Consider the following 21,928-nt stretch of genomic DNA (forward strand, 5'->3'; position numbering starts at 1 on the left):
CTATCCCCTATTCTATCCTTTTTCACAACAACAACAAAACAAACAAACAAAACAAAACAAAAAACAAAGAAAGAAAGAAAAAGAAAAGAAAAAGAAAAAAAAATCTCAGAGGTCATCTGGTGTAGAGTGAGGTGGGGAAAAACGTTAAAAAAACCCCAAACAACTCAAGCTGCCTTCACATCTGCTAGTCATTCCCACTGCTGTGACTTCAATTCAGCAAGTTTTTATTGAGCACCTGTGGTGGGGGCAGTGCTAATAATCATTAACATTTATTGAGCCAGGCGCTATGCTGAGCCCTTTATGGGCAACATCCCATTTAATCCTCACAATAGAACTACCAGGTGGGTGTTATTATTTCTCCCATTTTACAGATGAGAAAACCGAGGCTTACAGAAGTTTAGTGACTTGTACAAGGTCAAATAGCTACAAAATGAATTAAATCCACTCAGTCTGGTTTCAGAACCATGTTCCTAATCACTACTCTTGTGGTGGGCTCAGCATTTCTGGGGATTACTTCTGAAACCAGTTTTGAGAACCCAGTATGTGTGAGATGCTGGGGATTCAAAGAAAAAAACTCCCCTCTCTCTGTCCTTGGTGGGGGAGGCAGACATGGAGACAGATGAGGACCATGCATGGAGGGTCTCCGTATCTGTTGAGGGGAAGGAGGAGGGCCTTGGAAGAGCGATGGCTTGAATCTGTGGGAATGCTGCGTCCCAAATGCAGCTCAGCAGCCTGGGGTCACGGGCATTCGATTTTCCCGTTCAGTGAAGGTTATCGTCTCTGAGTTGAACTGCCTCAGTGACTGCATCAAACTGTTTCCGTCACTGCCCTAGTTGACTGTAGCCTCAGCTACCTTGAACCCCGCACTCCTTAGACATACATAGGCGGTCGGCATGGTTTTGGGAGAATTGGCTCCATGGTTCCCATGTCATTTCTACTTTATTTCAGTTCTTTCTTGAAAACAAGTAAAAGTTAAATGAGGCAGACATTCCCAAACGAAATTGCTGCAGTCTTGAGAGCTGGTGGCTTTCAGGAGGCAGGTCAGACTATAATACTAGCAGCCCACAGGGAGATCCTGGATCTGGTGGCTTTCAGGAGGCAGGTCAGACTATAATACTAGCAGCCCACAGGGAGATCCTGGATCCAGGCTTGGTTCTTACAGCTTGATCTGGAGCCCTCCTGGCACTCCCTCTTGGAGCCCACACTGGGCTCTGGAGAGCTCTGTATCTGAATCACCCCCAGCTTGACAGGAGAATGAAGTTACTATTAGAAATTTTTGAGTTTTTCGGTGAAATCATGGGAATGGAAGGCAGATCCGCAAATTACCTGTTTGGGTAATTTATTTTTGTTTTTCATGGCTCCCAAAGAAAGCAAGGAGGAAAAAAGTCACTACTGAGCATCATTGAAAACTCTTTTATGTGTTGCATTAATGCAACTTAAAATTTCCTCAATTTTGGGAAACATTTGGTTCAGGGCAAAGTGAATTCACCAACGTGTGTGTGTGTGTGTGTGTGTGTGTGTGTGTGTGTGTGTGTCTGTGTGTTTGAAACCATATCCTTTAGTTTCCAATCTCAGCTTACCCAAAACTCCTTGTGCCTCCAAGTTTCTTATAGCTGCTTTGCAGTGGTTTGCTTGCCAATTCCCCTCCCATGCACTTTCTCCTTCATTAAATCTCTTCCACAGAAGGGGTTGCCACCAAGTCTAGACTTCAGTAACAGGCAGGAGGAGGGCCAATTAGTGAAGATTTTGATTCATATTACATGAGAGTGGGGGAGGAGAAGGAGGCGGAAAATCTGTTCTCCTCAGTCCTTCAGATACTCAAGTTCTAACACAACAGTATGATGAAGTTGTATAAAATTACTGGAGCATTTACACAGCTAGTCCCCAAGATGGCATAAATGCCACAGCACTAGAGCATGTCAGTGTAGACACTCAGATCAGCTGAAGGATAGGAAAAAGGAAAAGATCAATAACGTTGTTTCTCACTCAGGGATCAAGAGTGAGTGTTTGATTTTCTTTTGGTTGCATTTTGCTCAGGTGCAGTGTGTATGTTGTACTAACAAGGCAACCGACTCCTTTTTCCACAGGTCCCTATCATGGGGAAAGGGGAAAGATAAAATAGAGGGCACAGATTATTTACAGCAGCTGAGAAAGTAATTACAAGGTGCAATGGCTTGAAACTGAAATTTAGGTTAGCCATTAGAGCTGGGAGAAGCATCTTAACAGTAAGGGCAATTGGACATCAGAAAGATTTGCCTGAGAGCTGGTTAAACGGCGTCTCCAGAAGTGCTGGAAGACTAGGGCAGGTGTAATGTGAAGAGAAACTCCTACCAAATTCAGGGTTGGGCTGGAGGCCCAGACTGATAGGCATATTCCATTGCTGCCCAGCTCTCTTTGTGATTATTCGATTGCTAATAGCTTAAAATGCTTTTTTTCATGTATACAAAATACACCTAATTTATCAGGCTTAAGAAAACAAACATTGTTTTTTGAATTTTGTTTTATTTTTTAAACAGCAGGTTCTCATTAATTATCTATTTTATACACATCAGTGTATACATGTCAATCCCAATCTCCCAATTCATCCCACCACCGCCCCCCCATCCCCGGCCCCGCTTTCCCCCCTTGGTGTGTCCATACGTTGAAAACAAACACATTTGAGCAGCGAGAATGAGGCATTTGGATTAGTCTGAGCACCCTCCTAACAGACTTTCTGGAATATGAACCAAGGACTGAGGCAATGTTGTTATTTTTTTGCTTCTGCAAGACTTCCGTTTTATAGTATGGGACTATGCTGTTAAAGTAATATTTGGGCTTCATCAATATGACTTTCTCAAGGCTGAGCATAGATAAAATTTGGTTTTGGCCCCTTTGATCTTTTTGCAATCTTTCCCTTTGACATCGCCCCATGTCCCTATCCAGGTGTGCTGGGTTAACTCCCCCACCACACCCCCTCTTTCCTGTGCTCCAGGAAGCTCCCAGGTAAACTCTTTAGCCTTGAGGTATGAGGGAATTACTCAAGGAACGTTACGCTTTAAGACAACACCTGATGAAATTGCTTAACCAAGTAGTAACTCACCCACGATGAAACCTTTAGACATTACTAGGCAGGTACTTATAGGTGGGAGAGGGAGGGTGTACTAGTTTCCTAGGGCTGCCAGAACAAATGACCTGAAATTTGCTGGCTTAAAACAACTGAGTTGATTAGCTCACAGTTCTGGAGGCCAGAAGTACAAAATCAAGGTGTCCGCAGGGCTGCATTCCCTCCAAGGGCTCTGGGAGAGTCCTTCCTGGCCTCTTCCGGCTTCTGTGGGCTCCAGGCCTTCCTCGGCTTGTGGCTGCATCATTCCAGTGTCTGCCTCTGTCTTCACATGGCCTTCTGTTCTTCCTGTGTCTCTCCTCTGTGTGTCATTCATAAGGACATGTCACGGGATTTAGGGCCCACCTGGATTATCCAGGATGACCTCATCTTGAGATCCTTAATTTAATTACATCTGCAAGACCCTTTTTTTCCAAATAAGGTCACATTCACTGGTTCTAGGGGTTAGTACATGGACATAATCTTTTGGGGGGGCACCGTTCAGTCCACTACAGAAGAGAACTTTCTGGGTCTCTTGAATCATCCCAATTTACCAGAGTTCTCTACTCTAAGGGGAACTTGTTCTAGGGAAGCAGGAAATGAAGGCATGTGTTTGGGAAACATTAAATAGGAGTTTAATTCTCACAACCACCTTGAGAGGTAGGTGTTATTGTTCCTGTTTTATAGATAAGGAAGCTGAGGCTCAGAGATTCAGTAACTTGCCTAAGATCACACAGCTGTTACGTGGTGAAGCTGGGATTCACAACCTGGTCTGATTCCAGAGTCCTTCCCTTTGCTATTGCGTGCCATCCATCAGGAAGCTGTCTGACATTAGTTGGCCTCTGGAGACAAAGGGGTATACAAAAGGGAATGTGGTTATTACATGGGGTGAAGCACTGAAAAGGCTGAGTTGTTGGTCTTTGCCTTGGCCTCATATCCATGTTCATGTATAGCTATTGTCAAGTGCTATTGACAGAGCCTTCTTAGAAGGGCAGAGGCAGGTCTTTTGCTTCTTTTGTGTCCTCCCAATGCCTAGTCTAGAATGGGCTTAGTGACTATTGATTGACCTATAGTTGGAAGCAGACTCTCAGACCTGAAATTGTCTGCAGGGTCATCTAGTCAGGCCCAGATCTGAAAAGGTATTTGGTTGAGTCGCACAGCTGATTTGGTAGCAGAACAGATAATAACACTTTAGGGAAGGGTTCTTCCCCCCCCCCATGTGATTTCATACACAGGGGAAATGGCCTAGCACTTAGATTGGGCCTAGGGTGTTGAAATTCTCAGCTATGCTTCAGGTCTGCGTATTTGAACATTGTATCTGAAGAATAAAAATTATACATCTCCTAAAAGATGGGATCTCCGCTACTTATCTGAGTAGAATAACAACTAGTGAAAGAGTGACTAGGGGGAGACAGGAAAATTGCCTTGGTTTAGTCCCTCTGGCAGAAGATTCTTTATCCTGGAACTTCCCTGGTGGCACAGTGGTTAAGAATCCACCTGCCGATGCAGGGGACACGGGTTCGAGCCCTGGTCTGCGAAGATCCCACAGGCCCCGGAGCAACTAAGCCCGTGCACCACAACTACTGAGCCTGCGCTCTAGAGTCCGCGAGCCACAACTCCTGAGCCCGCGTGCCACAACTACTGAAGCCTGCACGCCTAGAGCCTGTGCTTCGCAACACGAGAAGCCACCGCCATGAGAAGCCCGCGCACCACAATGAAGAGTAGCCCCCTCTCGCCGCAACTAGAGAAAGCCCGCGTGCGGCAACGAAGACCCAATGCAGCCAAAAATAAATAAATAAAAAGATTCTTTATCCCAACTGGCATATCCTCCAACCCAATTTTGTTTCTATTAGGGTTTTTACCCTGTCTAAATAATGTGGGGGGGGGTGCTGGAGGGAAGAGAAGAAGGGAGAAGAGGAGGTGAGAGAGAACTCCATTTTGGGCTCTGAGGATTCTTTAGTTTTCCTGGAATACTGTTCTTCTACGAGTTGCTCTATTAGCATCAATTAATCTGACCTGGTTCCTTTAAAACTGAACTCTCTTGAAGTTCTGGCATTGTTTCCAAGTCAAAGGGGAGGACATCAAGCCCAAACGTCAGCGAGCCCCTTGAGATACAAAGATAAGTCAGTCAAGGGTCTTTCCCTGAAGGAACTTAAATCTAGTGAAGATAAGGCATGCAAATGTAACCATGATGCAAGTTAGAGAGTGTGAGAAGTGTCTTTATAAAGGATGCAGAGTGCTTATGGGAATTCAAAGGACAGAAAGCTTTTGGAGTGCATCTCTGCCCCCGCGAACACTCTCTCCTGTGAGAATCCAATCCACAGATAACTCAGAGTCAATTATACCTCAGGAAAGCTGGAAAAAAATGTAAAAAGACAACAAACAAAAAATAGCCAAAGATAACTAGGAATCCTCTGGTGGCGGGGCTCACATACTCCTCCTTATCCGGCCCCAGCTACTTTCCACCAGCTCACTTTTCCCTCTAGCCTTACCAGGTTCCTTGGCAATGCCTGCATATGCCACCCACTTTCACACGCCTGTGTCTTTGCTCCGTTTTTATTTTTATTTTTATTTTTTTTTTTTGCGGTACGCGGGCCTCTCACTGTTGTGGCCTCTCCCGTTGCGGAGCACAGGCTCCGGACGCGCAGGCGCAGCGGCCATGGCTCACGGGCCCAGCCGCTCCGAGGCATGTGGGATCATCGCGGACCGGGGCACGAACCCGTGTCCCCTGCATCGGCAGGCGGACTCCCAACCACTGCACCACCAGGGAAGCCCTGCTCCGTTTTTAAGAAGGAGAACGATGTGATCAGATATGTACTTTAGCAACGTCTCTCTCCGGCTTGGGTGGAAGAGAGGGTAGAGGCAGGAAGGCCAGTTTAGAGGCTATAATAGTTTTCCAAGTGAAAAGAGGTGAGGTGATGAGGCCAGGATGGAAAGAAGATGAATGATGAGGGATATTTGAAAAGCATAACCAGTAGGATTTAGTGACAGTTGGCTATAGGGGATGAAGGTGAATGAGGTGTCCAGAGTGACCTAGAAGTTTCTAGTTATTGATAGTTTGGGAGTCCATTTCCTGGACCAATCTGTGAACCCCAGGGCAGGGACTGTGTCCTGTTCATTACTGTATTCCTTGGGTTGGGCAGAGACCCTAGCACAAAGTAGGCATTCTGTAAATGTTGTATGAATGAATTGTTCACCACTTTGGCAGGCTGAATGTAATCAGTGAATTTGTGTTCCCAGAGCACATGTTTGACTGCTGCTTGGGAATGTGGTCCAGAAAGAACCTCTTTGTGGGAGAGTGTAGTGATCTAGGGATTCAACCTTTACTGGGCATGAAATGATATGCAGTTAATTGACAGTTGGCAGTAGAGATAAAGGTAATTCGTTCTTTAATTCTCAGGCTTATCTCCAGGGTTGCTTTAAACTCCCAGTACTCCAGTGTGGTAGCAACATTTTGGCCTGCCTTTTACAGAGGCAGAGTCTGTCACGGCCCCAGGCATGATCTTTGCTTTAAAGTCTGAGCTCGTGATACCCAGGTGTGCCCTCTGCAAGGTCATGTTCTTTCAGGCTAAATAACAGAAGGGTAACCTTCATCTGGGTTCCCTAAGACGGTTTCTTCCACCAGCAATCCTCACTTTCCCCACTGGTTTCAAATGCAGCCATTTCTTTCATCTGTATTCCTATCTTGATTAGTAAGAAATTAATGAGCATGTAAGATTTGATTTAGATAATGATTAATCAGAGGAAAAGGCACCGTTCTAATAGCAAGTCACTGTTATATGCTAAGGAAATTAGTTAATATTTCTGGATGGCAAATTGACTTGTCCTCTGTTAAAAAGAAAACCTTTTAGAAATGGTTGATACGTTATTTTTTCGTTCATTTGTTGAGCAACCTGCACTTAATCCTTTGGATAATTCTAATAGGCATCTATTATTTTCCCTATAAGTCATGAAGCAAACCAGTTTTGGATATCATTCATTCCTTTGTTTAATATTACTTTAATGATAATATTACATTATTATTTTTAGCACAGCATACTTTCGTTAGCAAAAAAGTCTGCCATTCATAAAGCAGACCTTGGCAATAAAATGTGTGAAATCATCATACACACACACACACACACACACACACACACACACACGTATATATATGGAAAGGATTTCAGTTTTCATTGTTACTGAGCCCTGACGATTTAGTCTCTTCTGTTGCTGTTTGAATATGTTCTATCTGCTTTTAGAAAAGTATAAGGATCAAGGTCTACATTAATACTTATTCTGTTCTTTAGTGTGTTTTTAAATGTGATTTTTGACAATTTATAGTCATTAGCTAAAATTGCAGTGTAGTAAAATAACTAACATATAGAACATAATAAAGGTAATTGGAGAATCGGAGGGCTGGAAGTGACCTTGAGGGGTTATTTAGCTCATTTCCCAATTTCAAGCTGTAAGACTAATCTTCCTAAACAGCACCCTTCATCATATTATACCTCTGCTTGAGACTCAACAGTGGTTCTTTATCATCCATGGAGTCAAGCCCATAGTCTTTTGTCTGCATTCAAGGCCCTTCACGCTCTGGCCCATCTTGCCTGATAAGCTAGCTATACCCCAGATTCTAGTTTCTCTCCAGGCAGGTTAATTTTGCCCCACTATTCCACAGGTGCCAAATGCATTTCACCCATTGGCCTTCTCATCTTTTACCGTGTAGCTCAAGCCCTACCTCCTCCTGGAAGTCTTCTTTGACCCCTAGAGCCTCTGGTGAGCATGTACTTATCTAGCAAATGTTGTCTATAGTACATATTTGAAAATTCCACTTTATTGAAATATAATTTATAAATAATAAAGTACACTCATTTTGAGTGAAGAATTTACTGAGTTTTGACAACTTTATATACCCATGTAACTACCACCCCAATTAAAATATAGACTATTTCTGTCACCTCAGAAAATATACTGCATATTTTGTCACCTAACCATATATCAGCTTTTACTGTTCTCTAGCTATTTTTGTGTGTGAAAGTCTGGTCTCTTAGCATGAATTTGTTTTTTGTTTATTTTAATTTTACTTAACATATATTGAATATTTACCTTGTACCAAGTAGGCTAAGAGCTTTACATGCATAATCTCACTCAGTCCTTGCAACAACTCTGCAAGGTAAGTGGTATTGATAATAGGGACGAAAAGGCGTGTAGAGGTTACATAATCTACCCTTGGTTGCAAGCTAGTAAGTGGTGGGGCTAGGACTAAATTGTAAGCTACTTGACCAGAGGGACCATAAGTGTTTTGCCTACCATGATGCTGGCCTCCAGGCCGTTAATACTTACTGACTTGGAATAAAATCCAATAGAACAGATACAATTAAACAGCCTCATGTATAGTTTTCACTGTCCTCTTCCAATTAGGGACAGAGCTCAGGCCTGGAATGGGGTCTCCAAGTGAGTGTGGTGCACCTGTGACTGCATGGCAGAGAGGAGCCGAAGTCCCAGTCCTGGTGGAGGTGGCTAAGGGAAACCAGAAGCAGTCTAAAATGTCAAGTCCTTGAATGGAGCCCAAAAGAGTCAGAACTAGGCCCAAAGGAGAGAGTCTGTGTTATAGGTCAAGAAGGCAAGGCCACAGGTAGCCAAACCTAAGAGATCCCCTTACACAAGAGTACACATCAGGAGGGAGCTTTCGGTGGACCCCTGTGATTCAGCTTCTGGAAGGGAAAGCAACTGGTAAGGGTGCCCAGCTTGAATACGCATGGGAATAATCCTCCAGAGAAAGGCTTCCATAACTCAAATATCCCTTCTCAGTTGTAAGACCCAGAACTGGGCCCACTGTGCAAGCAAGACCTTGTCTCAAAATAACTAGAAATAAATTACTTTATAGTTTCTTCAAGCGAAACATCTATTTGTGAATCTTCAAGATGTTTGGAAATTGATTTTTGTGGTATTTTAATATATTTTTCCAAGATCAAAGCATACAGATGTAACATTTTCAGGGTCATCTGTCTCCACTCCTCCTTTTTAGATCAGACAGAAAGTGTTCTTTCTGTGTTCTCAGTCTGCAGCCCTCATTAATGCACCACTACATGCACAGGGCTGCCTGAGATCGCCGGGGCATCCCAAAGGAGATGGGAGTCATTCTCTGCTCTTCAGGAACTAAAAATCTAGGAGAGGAGATTATAGTATGAAGGTACTTTTTAACCCTCCAGAATAAATGGGAACTAGCAGCCCTGTAATGACTTCAGTTATTTTATTTTATTTTTTTAGCATCTGGGATGCAACTTATTAAGCCCTGAAGAGTTGAACCTTTCTGACTCATTCTAATAGTCAATTGCTAAGTCTTCTCCTTATCTCCATCCCAGGCTATAGTGCTTGTCTCTATTCCCATTTCCCAGCTGAGTTCCATTTTTACAAAAAAAAAAAAAATGTGAGCATCTCTTTGCCGAGTGTGGTCCGTGATTACTTTTCCTTCCCATCTAATAAAGGAGCTATTTTCCCTTAACCTTCTTTTGTTCCTGACATACTTAAAGAATGCTTTGCTACTTACTATGTCTTTTGTAAGTTACATCTTATTTCTTGAATTGGCCTTTCTGCTTTCATTCACACAAGTATGTACCAGTTCTCAGTGTACCTCCTTAGTCATTTGCCCTCGGTTCTACTTTTTATTCATCCCACTTGGGATTTGGTGCCCAGAGTAATTCTTTGTTTTGTTGATAAGGATTCCCCTCTAAATTCTTTCTCTACTTCTTTCTGTTTTGTGTGTTCTTTCTGTCTTGTTTCTTTCATGGGCATGTTCATGCATTAAAATGGTTATATTTCATTTTTGTCATTTCATTTAGGTGTGTCTAGCTCTCCTGGCCCACTTTGTTCCTTATGCTATCATGTACTGAGGCTTATTTTAAGCTGGCCTGTGAGTTATATGAAATTTACTTAAAACAAAATGTTTTTCCCTTGGGCATTTATTTCTCTCCTTCCTGGTTTGGAAATCGTGAATTCTTATCAGAAATCGTGAATTCTTATCAGTTTATAGATGTTTTATTTCCTCAAATCTATAGCTAACTCTTAGCCCCCAGATCAGTTATACTGGTTTATTGATTAACCAGGCTGTGATAAGTTGGTGGGAGGATAAATATTGCTATATATACATTTCTTATATTTGGATATAACACGTACCTTTCTTCATGACATCTGACATGTTTTCCCATAAGTTCTCATTTGAGGTTTTAGTCCTTTAAAGATTTTGGCTAACCGAACTCCTGAGGTCGTAGGAGTTTATACAATGATGAGACTTGACCACCTCAGGGAAGGGGGGTACCCCTATGCATGCTCTAAGTTACTTCATGAATTATCGTATTAAGGCAAACCAAACTGGCGTCATGGTCATTTAAAGAGTCATTCCTGGGCTTCTGTTGGTACATTGAGTGGCAGTTTGTTACCTTCTAAGATGTAAGCAACTCACAGCGCTTCACAAAGAGAAGATCTGAGCCCTATTATTTTATAACTCCCACTAGCTAGAGCTGGTGGGAGTTAGAACAGTACCAAGAGCCACCCTGCCAAATAAACCCTACCATTCTTGAAAACTGGAAGTCATCACCAATGGAAATTTAGCAACACAAAGAATTTTATCTATAACATTTGATTTTATGAATGTATGCAAATACAGGTATTTTAAACCACACACTATTTAGGCATCAGTATACTAAGAAAATAAACTGGTGTTTGGAAAGTACCTGCTATATAGGATTTTTCATATCTACACATGTGTCCCAACTACCCTTGTTTAAATCTAGATTAGCCACTTGTCCCCAAGGGGACTCTTTCCCTACTTGGTCCAATAAACTGAGTCAGTTTCTACTTCTAGAATGGCATTACATTTTGTAACCTCATGTAGAAAGAACACAGTGAGCTAGAACTAGCTCTGTTTTTTTTCTTTTTCTGAAGATAATCATAAAGGCTTTGAGCTTAGACCCTAGTTAAAATCGGTTTAAGGCTCGTATATGAGATTGACATTTATAGGAGATAAATCTGAACTCTGCGTCTCCAGACCCCAAATTGTGTTTTGACACATTAAACATCACCTTTCCATCCAGTACTACAAACTGCAGTGCTGCGTTAGGTTTGGTGATACCCGTTATCCATGCTCTCCTTTACTACTTTTGTCAGCAGCTCCCTTAAGGAGGAGGAAGTAGAGAGCTTGGAGTCAATACTGTGGACTCCAGCAGTGATGTCATGTGAGGTTGAACTTGATGAATTTCATTCCTCAATGAAGAAAACTTGGACACATACATTAGGGCCATGATAACTGGAATTCCTAGGGAAATCAGAGATTGTAACAAAAGTAAATTTTCTGGTAACTTAGGGCTAACTAGTTCCCCCCACCTTTTTTTAAAAAAAAAACACCTCAGTCATTGAAAAGCTGTCTAAAACGTCTGAATATGCTTTCTAGCCTCACTTCAGTAAGATTTGATGTTTATTATGAAAGCTTACTTTGCCAAGGACTTTATGGAACTTTGGGGGTGTCCCCCCTTGGGGGGATATCCCATATACATGTTTTGTCATCCTAGATAACTATGTCGCTTTATCGCACCCAGTTATATGCACTAGGTATTCATCTCTGTTAACCCCTCTAGACAGTGTGCTCCTTGGGATAAGGACCATGTGTCTCTTGTTGAAAGCTGTACCTCTACCATGTAGCACAGTGCTTGGCACACAGAAGATATGTTAGACTGGGTCCTCTGAGAAGCAGATGCCAATATAGCACTAGATGTGCAAGAAGTTTCTTGGGGAAAACACTTGGGAAGGAAATGAGCCGTTCGACTGTGGTGTAGGTCTGACCCCTTTGGAGGAGAGAGGGAAGGAAGGAAGGTTGAGTAGAGAGAATGTAAACTGCAGTACAGTTTTAAGAAAGTTTTGTCAGGGTCAGTGGGGAGTCCTCAAGCCCAAATGCCTGTCAGCAAAGTCCTGTGTCTCACAGGACTTGGCATCTTTGCCATGCTGTCATTGGCTGGGAGCAGCCCCTAGGGATCGTGGCCTGGGCACGACATGGCGTTGAATTTAGAGCACAGCAGCTGGGACCGTTCGGCAGTTATACTCCCTGTGGTAGGAGGTCTGAGATGCACATTTTCATGGCCACCACAGAAGAGCTCAACAAATGCTTATTGAAGGGAAAGTTTGAGTAAAACAGGAGTTACAGAAGAAGAAGGAGATTGGACTTAAATATGCATTGAGCCCTAATATTTGCTAGTATTGGTAGAGGATATAAAATCTTGGGACTCTCCGTTGCTTCCCTCATTTCTCCTCAAATGTCACCTTATGAAAGAAGCCATCCCTGATTACCCTACATAAATAGAAGCGTCCCTGCAATCACCACATTCCCTATCTACCTTACTTTTAAACATTAGAAAACAGCAGCTATATTGAGGTATAATTGACATACCATAAGCTATACATATTTTAAGGGTGCAGTTTGATAAATTTGATACATGTTTACAGCCATGAAACAATCATCACAATCAAAATAATGAACATGTCTATCACTCCTCCAAATTTCCTCACTCTCACCTGCTGAACTGCTTCATCTCCGCCAACAACCGCTGAACTGCTTTCTGTCACCATAGATTAATTTTCACTTTCTAGATGGAACCATACAGTATGTAATTTTTAAAATTTGGTTTCTTTCACCGAGCATAATGTTTTCGGGGTTCATCCATGTGGTGGCATGTATCAATAGTTTATTTCTTTTTATGGCTGAGTAGTATTCCATTGTGTGTGTATACCACAGTTTGTTTTCCCTTCCTTACTTAGTTTTGTTTTCTCTGTAGTACTTATCACTGCTTGACCTTACATATGTAGTTTGTTGTCTCCCAGAATATAAGCTCCACGAGGGCAGGGACCTTACAGACTGCTGTATCCACAGTGCTTGTCAGATAGTGGATACCCAATAAAATGTTTGTTGAATGACTCTCACCTACTCCCATGGCTTCAATTTTCTTTTATATGCTGATGGCTTCCACGGATACAGAAGTGTGTTGAGTCACCAGCGAAGAGCTGAAAACAACAAAAAGGGGTTTTTTTATGGGGAAACCTGGTAGATGATAATCATTAACTGAGGTACGGATTACAGGAGATGTAACTTGTGTGTTCATATGGGATATATTGAGTTCAGTTTGGGGTCTGCTGAATCTGAGATTCCCACAGAGTAGTTGAAAATGTGGGATTTTGGAGCTCAGAAGAACGGTGAAGGCAGGATTAGAGAGTTCAGCAATCACAGGGGTTAGGTAAGATCACTGGGATTGGGCAGAGATGTAGAATGAGAAAGAGGGTCAGCAACATTTATGTGATCGGCAGACGAAGAGGAAGCAAGAAAAGATAGATAAGAATAGCCATAGTGGGACTTCCCTGGTGGTCCAGCGGGTAGGACTCCGCGCTCCCAATGCAGGGGGCCTGGGTTCTATCTCTGGTCAGGGAACTAGATCCCACCTGCATGCCACAACTAAGGGTCTGCATGCCACAACTAAAAGAACCTGTGTGCAGCAGTGAAGACCCAGCGCAGCCAAAATAAATAAATTAAATAAGTAAATATTAAAAATATATATATATATATATAAGAATAGCCATAGCAGTGGGGGTGCAGTGTATGGGGTGTGTGTGGATAGGTTTAGTGAACTGGGTAGATTCACTAAAGCAAGGCGGGGGAGTGTTTTAAGGAGGGATTGGTTAACTGTGAGGACTGCAAAGGGTCACATTGGTTGAGGACTGAGAAGAGGTTCTGATTCCCTAACTTTGGGATAATCAAGAAGATTATTCATTTGGCAGATCTTTATCGAGATACAGAAATAAAAAAGCATTCTGCATCATAAGGGAGCTCAGGAATTCAGAGGAGCGGGAGGTTGGCATTTGTGCTAGAGCTAGAATTGTTGAGTTGTAAGGGATTTGGGTGGTTGAATGTTAATGTTGGCAACATTGGATTGCCCAGACATACATTTCATTAGGAAATCATAACTGGAAGTTTGAAAGTGGCTTCTTGCTTGTGTTTTCATTCATAAATTATAATCAAGAAAAAGAAATTGTAGGAGTGAAGATTGGTCTTTTAACAGACAAATTAAATATTGGTGTTCAGTGACGTATACTTTGTGCTATAAATTAGTTTATACAGCATTTATGAGTCAAACCTAGGCAATTAATTCCTACAGTTATTCAAAAAGAATCAGTCATAAAGATAATAGGGAGAAAGCAGGGATTAGTTAAGGTAAACGCTGATTTTGGATAATCAAGATTTTACTGTGTTTTACAAGAAATGCATTGTTTTGCCTTGTTTGCCTCGTGTGTGTGTGTGTGTGTGTGTGTGTGTGTGTGTGTGTGTGTGACACTGTGCTTACTGAAACATGAAAAACTTGTTTGTTTCAGGATCAGATTTGCAAGTATGTCTCCCCAAGGGCCCAACATGCTGCTCAAGAAAGATGGAAGAAAAATACCAACTAACAGCACGATTGAACATGGAACAACTGCTTCAGTCTGCAAGTATGGAGCTCAAGTTCTTAATTATTCAGAATGCTGCAGTTTTCCAAGGTGAGTTCTGGGGATCATTTGAGATGTGCTGCTCAATGGCATCATTATTTGGGCACTGGGCTTTCAAATGCTAAGTATAATTTATAAATTACCATTCCAACATTAATACTTGTCATAAAAACCTCCCAGTGAGGGACTTCCCTGGTGGTGCAGTGGTTGCGAATCTGCCTGCCTATGCAGGGGACACGGGTTCGATCCCTGGTCCGGGAAGATTCCATATGCTGTGGAGAAACTAAGCCCGTGCGCCACAGCTACTGACCCCTCAAGCCACAACTAGAGCCTGTGCTCTGCAACAAGAGAAGCCCGCATGCCTAGAGCCTGTGCTCTGCAACAAGAGAAGCCACTGCAGTGAGAAGTCCACGTATGGCACCGAAGAGTAGCCCCAGCTCGCCGCAACTAGAGAAAGCCCGCATGCAGCAATGAAGACCCAACACAGCCAAAAAATAAATAAAAATTAAAATTAAAAAAAAAACAACAAACCTCCCAGTGAGAGATTCTGGTTAAGGAAAAACATGGTTTTTAGAGAAGCTGCATTACAATCTTTGGAAAGGTGGGTATTGTCAAAAATCATTGTCTAAGGACATTCTGTTTACCTGTATGTAAAGGATGAAATCTCTGAAGAAAGAATAAATGGTACTTTCCCTCCACTAGCCCATAAAACTTGTTTAAAAAACAAAAATGTTTACTTAAATACCAGTTTTCTCCAGGAGTTAGTTGGATATTTGTGGAACATGCACAAGCTCTTTCTGACCACTGGGACTATTTCCATCTAAGAGGGAAAAACTGGCTTAATGGCCCTACATTTTCTCATTTGTGTGAGTGATTATCCTTTCTCTTTTTCTGAGTCTCAGTCCTTAATATACCTGTGTACGACTGTAAAAGATAGCTGTTGTGGTGTTACCAGAATGGGTAGGAAATTACATTTCTCCTTATTAACTTGTAGGACTGTCATAGCTGGATGGGGAGTATCTCCCTTGATTCAGAGACCCAGCTAGGAGGATGATGGTAGTGGTGAGAGCAAACACTTATATAGCATTATGTGCTAGGTACTCTTTTAAGTGTTTTACATATATTAATTCATTTAATCCTCACAATAAACCCTATGAAGTAAGTAGTATTATTAGTTTCCCCATTTTATGGATGAAAACTCAAGGCACAGAATGGTTAAGTAACTTGCCCAAGGTCACACAACTAATAAATGGGGAAAGTAGGATTTCAACCCAGTTGGCCTGGCTCTCAGAGTGTATGCTTTTAACTACCTCATTATGCCACTTCCTGTGAAAGAAAGTTAATTATGGATATTGGGGCTTTCTTCTATCCTTCCTTAAGCAGATGGAATCAGCTGCCTTTTTCTTGTCCCATAAGGAGAGAATTGGCACCTTTATAAGAATTAACCTGTTTGAATTGTAAGGTGGGTTGATTATAGTTTCTTTTGCATATTATAATGAAATACTTAGAATAAGCTGAGAAAATTATTCAAATTAGCTAATAAAACATACATTCACAACAGTTTCTTGGGTCAAAGCCTCGGGATGTTGGGTTGATTATATGAAGTATAATACAGAAGCTTGAAGTATTTGTTAACCTATTTATGCAGTCAGACTCTTGTGAAGAGTTTGTTGAGACTAACAATTTGGCAAAAGAATGAATAATTTAAGCTCATTTTAAAAATACATGTACCATTCATGTACTTCTTAGATTGATTTTTGGAGCTGATCTACTAGCTGAAAGTAGGGTGATAAGAAGTGATGTGACATGAGGATCTAGTTGAAGTGGAGGGCTGAATCTTACTCTATGGGCTGTGGAGGGGCTTTTCTAGAATGGAGTATTTGTGATTTGTTTCATTCCCAGAATAACCAAGCCCACAGATGTTGTCTTACCATTGCCTGGCTGGATGGGGGTGGTGGAGTGATCACGCTGGTATTCTAGCGTGAAGAGTAGCTGACGTGGCTGTCTATCTGAGGGCCTTGCATGTCAGCGTTCACATCTCTGTCCAGTTCTGCATTTTGCATGTTGTGTTTTCTAGTTCTGGAACAGCATAAGACTAAGAGAGAAAGGAAGTTTTGACAAGATTTTGATTGGATTAGCTTCCAGATATGGCTGCTATAGAATGGAAGCTGAACACTTGTCATGTGAACAGAGGGTAGGGAGTAGGGGGGCAGCACCTACTCGTTCTCTGTCTCTCTCATACACACACACACACACACACACACACACACACACACACACATACATATAAATATATTATTTCTCAAATTGTGGGGGCAGGCAGAAGGACAACCCTAGCAAAGGAACACGGAGACAACTAATGTCTGAACTCATTGCCGGTGCCTTCTACCTTGTCACCATATGTACTCATTCTTTATCTTGTCTCATTCTCTCTTCTTATTCTTTTCCTGCTTCGCTCTTAGAAAAAATAAACCCCATAAGAACCAAATAAAACATGGTCCTAGACCTCAAGGCAATTATGCCATGTTTGTAGAGACATTGACCCAAATCCTTTCTGTAGGATTGTCTCCTTGTCTGGAGAGACAAGACTAAAATCAGGGACTGCTACAAGATGATGTATTACTGATTGCTGAGAAAAAGAGAGCATCCACTTTTTTCTTGTAACTACTTAGTAGTCCAATGAATTTAATTGGCGGACACAGTTGCTTTTTCCCTAAAATACACCCCCTCCCCAAGATTCTGGTAGAACAAATTGTTGAGAAAATTGCTCCAGTACTTAACTCCTATGAAATTTGATGTGAGCTGTTTTCACCACATGAAATTGAAGATGGCTCATCTTGATATTGGCCTAGATCCACAATCTCTTTAGGGTTCCTTCACTAGTTCACGTTGGGGGTATTAAGCAGTGAGTGCTTTCTGCAAATATGTGCACAGTTCCACGAGCAATCCTTACTGCCTCGATTTGGAGTTTATGTCTTCGTTTGCAGGAAGCCTTTGCCCTCATAAATGAGCCTGGGGCCCTTTGCTACAGTAGTTGGAGTGCTCTATTGCTAATGTTGTCTTGATAATGATTGAAGCATTTAAAAAAGTTGTTCTTTATTTTCAATCTTTGCATTGCCTCGTTTCCTAAACTTAATTTACTTTGATGCGCTTAGTAAAATGGGGCAGCACAATCGTTTTTTGTTTCTGCTTAATTAATTCTTTTTTGAAAAACTTCGCTGAAAGTAGATTTTCTTCTCTCTTTTTCTTCTCCCCTACCTAATAATGATGATGATGATGATGATGATAATAATAGTGACAGTTATATTAAGTGCCTACTATATGATGCTTACTTTTACATAATTATCTCATTTAATTTTCCCAGCAGCCCTATGAGGTTCACACTGTAATTATCTCCATTTTACAGATGAGGAAACTCATTGATGCCACAGCTTCTTCCAAGCCATCATGTGACATGGTTTTCCTGTTCTTAGTGTGCTTGAAGTAAAACAAAATTAAGAAATTGTAGGATTTGTGGTCCTTGAGAAGAAAAATGGGATAGAATTCTGAGTTTTTCATCATATCTCCACCATCTCTACGCTTTCGAGCCTTGAGTTCTGTGTTCCTTGTAGAATTTCATTATAACTTTCAACCTTGTACCATCAGGAAATATTTGGGGTATGTCCGGGTTTTTTCTGTACGTTGGAGGATTCCAGTCTTCCCCAGGGTACCACTGACTTTGAGTGAGAACAGACTCTTCAGAATGCAGCAACGCTTCGCTTTTCTGGAAGTTGTCTCTCTCACAACTTGAACTTTCTTTATCAGAGAGGAGAAATGGTGGTTAAGCAGAAAACATCTCCGTTCACCTAAAACGCCGTGGAGCTCCTGCTTCATGTACTTGTCTCATCTGAGAGCTCCTGGGTCCTTGTTCAGAGCCTACTACCGTTCTGAATTTATGCACAGTCTTTACAAGCTTGATTCTCTAGTTTTCCAGCCGGTAGTAGATAAGCAGTTAACTAGAAGGGCTTTGAAAGACTGCCAGAGGGAGGTACATATGAGCAGCAAGAAGCTAACGAGTGACAGTAAGAGTGGAGGACATAAAAGTGACTCAAGAACTCACTGAATGTGGCAGTTGGGGGCATTTTATAGAGGAGTATATCCCTACCTGCCTCAGTAGCCCCTATGTTATAATAGATCCAACAACTAATGTTCCTAGTGATGGCTGTGAATTGATAAGGAAAGATCAAGTTATGCTCACTGTTTTTCCGTTAATATTTCCATTTTGAATGGCTAAAAAATATTTTTGGTGCTTCAAGGCAATGGAAGAAACACTGGACTTGGAGTCAGAAAAATCTAAGTTCTAATTCTAGTTCTCTGTTTATGGCCTTTATGACTTTGGGTGGTTACTGTATTATCTAGAAGCTCATTTTTGTGGACCACTTCACCCCACATGGGGTAAATGATGCATTACCATTACAGACATAATCCCAGACAAAGCTGGACTTCATGATGTAATTCAACAACTTTTGCCCCATGTAGATGACGTTGAAGCAGCTCCAGTGCACAGGTGAGAGAGCACTTAGGCAAAGGACCCTTTGAAAGAGGGGTTTATTTTATGCATTCTTAGATGTGAAGCTGAGCTGTTTGAAATATCAATACTTCCAGGAGCAATCCTTTTTTCAGCTTCCTGAAGCTTCTCTTCCAAATATACCTATCTGGTATATTTTACACACAAGCAAGAGGCTAGATCACGAAGGCGTTGTTGTGTTCCGGCCATATTTTCGTTGCATTTTCTGGTGCACGCTATCATGGCAGAGAGGAAGAAAAGCGCTATCTTCATCCAGCGTTGGAAGGCTTTCTCCTACCTGCTGTCTCTGGAGGAGATGAAGGGGGAGGAAGCAGTGTTGCTGTGCGTCTTCTCTTTCTCTGCTCCCTTATTTTCTGTTTCCATCTGCTCTTGGCAGTTCTTCTACTTTTTTTCTGTCAGATTCCTGTCTCTCCCACTCCCACTAAATAAAATTACCCTTGGTTAGAGCACCCTTTTCCATCAGCTCAGAGCAATTTCTCCAGTCATTTCTGCTTGAAATAACTGTTTAGGGACACTATTCAAGCAGAGCTCTTTTCCTTCACAGTTAATATGTGACTGAATAATTGCTTGAATGTTGATAAACATGTTTTTGAGATTCAATCATTTGTTAATTTAGTTTTTATAATGTAGTGGGGATTTTAAGTGAGTACTGAGCAATTTTTCTCCATTTCACGCTTTTTTCCTTTTGACTAGTCTTGACAGTTCTCCTGCCCATGCTGAGCCCCACTGAACTCCTCGGCTCAAACTGCCGGCCATTCCGTCACAACCCTTTCTTTTTTGAAAATAACGTATACGGGAGAAAATAATTACATTGATGTCTAATCAGAACTTAATTCATTTGCCAGGGCCAAATATAATGACATTAAACTGAATAGGAGAATTTTAGGAACGCAGACCATGACCATGAGTGAGGTTATATATCCTCAGAAATGTAAATTATTAATCAAACCACTCATCTGTACAGCAAAGCTCTAGTAATCCCATTATAAAAGGGTGAATTTCTCATCAGAGGCCAGAAGATGCTGGCTTTAATTAGTGTACTTTTATGGAGTTGACTCAAAGAGATATTTTGGTTACAAAGTTATAAAAAATGTGATTCTTTAATTATTAGTGCTGTTGGAAAAACAACTGGAAACTGGGTGTTTAAAGTTACTTTGGTTTTAAACTAAGAACTTTCTGGATTTAATTCAGTTTCAAAATTCTGTGGCTTTAGCCAGAGCCAGAGGCTGGGGAGAGTTGTAAACCCTTCCTGTGCCCTCTATTGATTTAGAAGTCAGTCATTAGACCGAAAACTGTTTAATAAAAAGAGCCTACAGAAATGGCGGGTGTGGAGTGTTCTTGGGCCAACAGTGAGGTGAGGAGATTATGTAGATTAACTCCTTACCCCAGCGCGTGCGCCTTGGTTCAGTAGGGCTCTGAACTCCCCCCTATAGCTGCCATTATCATCGCCCACCTTCTCACTAGTGGACCCAACAAAGCAAATTAAAGGACATTGTCCCTGCCCTCTAGAAGCTTCCAGGAAAAATACCACTTTTGCCCAGTGATTATTCCCCACCCCTCCCCCACTGGGATTTGTTTACTTTCTGAAAACATATGTTCCTTCTCCTCTTTCTGTCTCACTGAATTGCAGTACCTGATATTTGAGTAATGAAGCATATGTTTGAGAGATTTGAATTCTCCTGTCAATCGAGTGGAGGTAGAAACAATTTTCCTCGAAGCTGGAAGTGGTAACATAGAAATTAAAAACACCTTTCCTTCTATTGACTGTGAGATGCTTCCAGGGGCTGCGGCACACCCTCATACTCCTTCTTTGCCCTGTCTCCTCTTTCAGTCAGTCACCGGCTCTTGTTTCTTCCTTCGTACTCCTCCCCATCTTTGCCCTACATTCTGTTCCCCTTTGCCCTCCCTGGGCCTCAGTTGTCTCACTGATCACATGCCGTTGCCTTCTAGCTCTGTTTCTCTGATTTTAGTTCCAGGCTCCCATCAGCTTACATCTAGACTACCTGCAAAGGCCGAATGGGGTTTCATGCCTTTAGTCTGCTCCTTTGCTTTCCAGTCCAGCAGTGGAGTGTAAGTTTAAGAGGGGAGGCTCTGGAGTCACTTGGGCTGGGTTTGAATGAGTCTTGGTGGCATAGGTAGAAGACGTGGAGCTGGTGTGGAGAAGAGAAAGTTGAAGGCTTCGGGTGAGAATCAGAAACCTCCTCACTGAATATGTATTTATGTCAGGGAGAGATGAATGAAAAATGTCCTGTTCTGAAGTGTTTTACTTATATTATCTCATTTAGACCTCACAACAACCCAGTGAAGTTGGTACTATTATTAGCCTCATTTTATTGCTGAGGAAGTGGAGGCTTAGAGAGATGAAGTAAGTTTTCTAAAGTTGCACAGCCAAATAGATAAATGGCAGAGACAGGAATTGAACCCAGGATGTACAGCTCCAGGGCCTGTGCCCTTAATCACCATGTGTTTTATAGCCAGTGTGTATTTTGTTTCATGGTCACAGACAATCTCCCCAGTTCTAGCTTGCTTTCTTGCAGGGGAATTCTATTATATTTAACTAAAAGCATTTGCTGAGCAAGTACCTAGCACGTCTGAAGGCAGGTTATTGTAGGGGATTCAAAGATACCTCACGCCTACCTTCAAGTAGCTCAAATTTCAGAAACTGAGACTTATGCGTGAGTAATTTTGGTACAAGGCATCCTATGGGAAATGCGGCAAGAAAAATTTTAGCAGGTTTCTAAGGGAATAGGGGTGGATCCAGGTTTTTTAAGGCTCAAAGCTTA

General features: G+C 41.8%; 1 protein-coding gene across 2 annotated transcripts in view; it reads left to right on the forward strand.

Moving 5' to 3' along the window:
- The window catches only part of GPC3 (glypican 3), a 444,307-nt gene that overhangs the window by 16,248 nt on the left and 406,131 nt on the right, over positions 1-21,928 (forward strand). For both annotated transcript variants that reach the window (XM_060137185.1, XM_060137186.1), the window contains exon 2: positions 14,468-14,629. In XM_060137185.1, coding sequence (XP_059993168.1) covers positions 14,468-14,629 — 162 coding nt within the window. The remainder of the gene's footprint in view (positions 1-14,467; positions 14,630-21,928) is intronic.

Source organism: Lagenorhynchus albirostris, chromosome X (assembly GCF_949774975.1).
Source record: "Lagenorhynchus albirostris chromosome X, mLagAlb1.1, whole genome shotgun sequence".
Lineage (NCBI taxonomy): Eukaryota > Metazoa > Chordata > Mammalia > Artiodactyla > Delphinidae > Lagenorhynchus > Lagenorhynchus albirostris.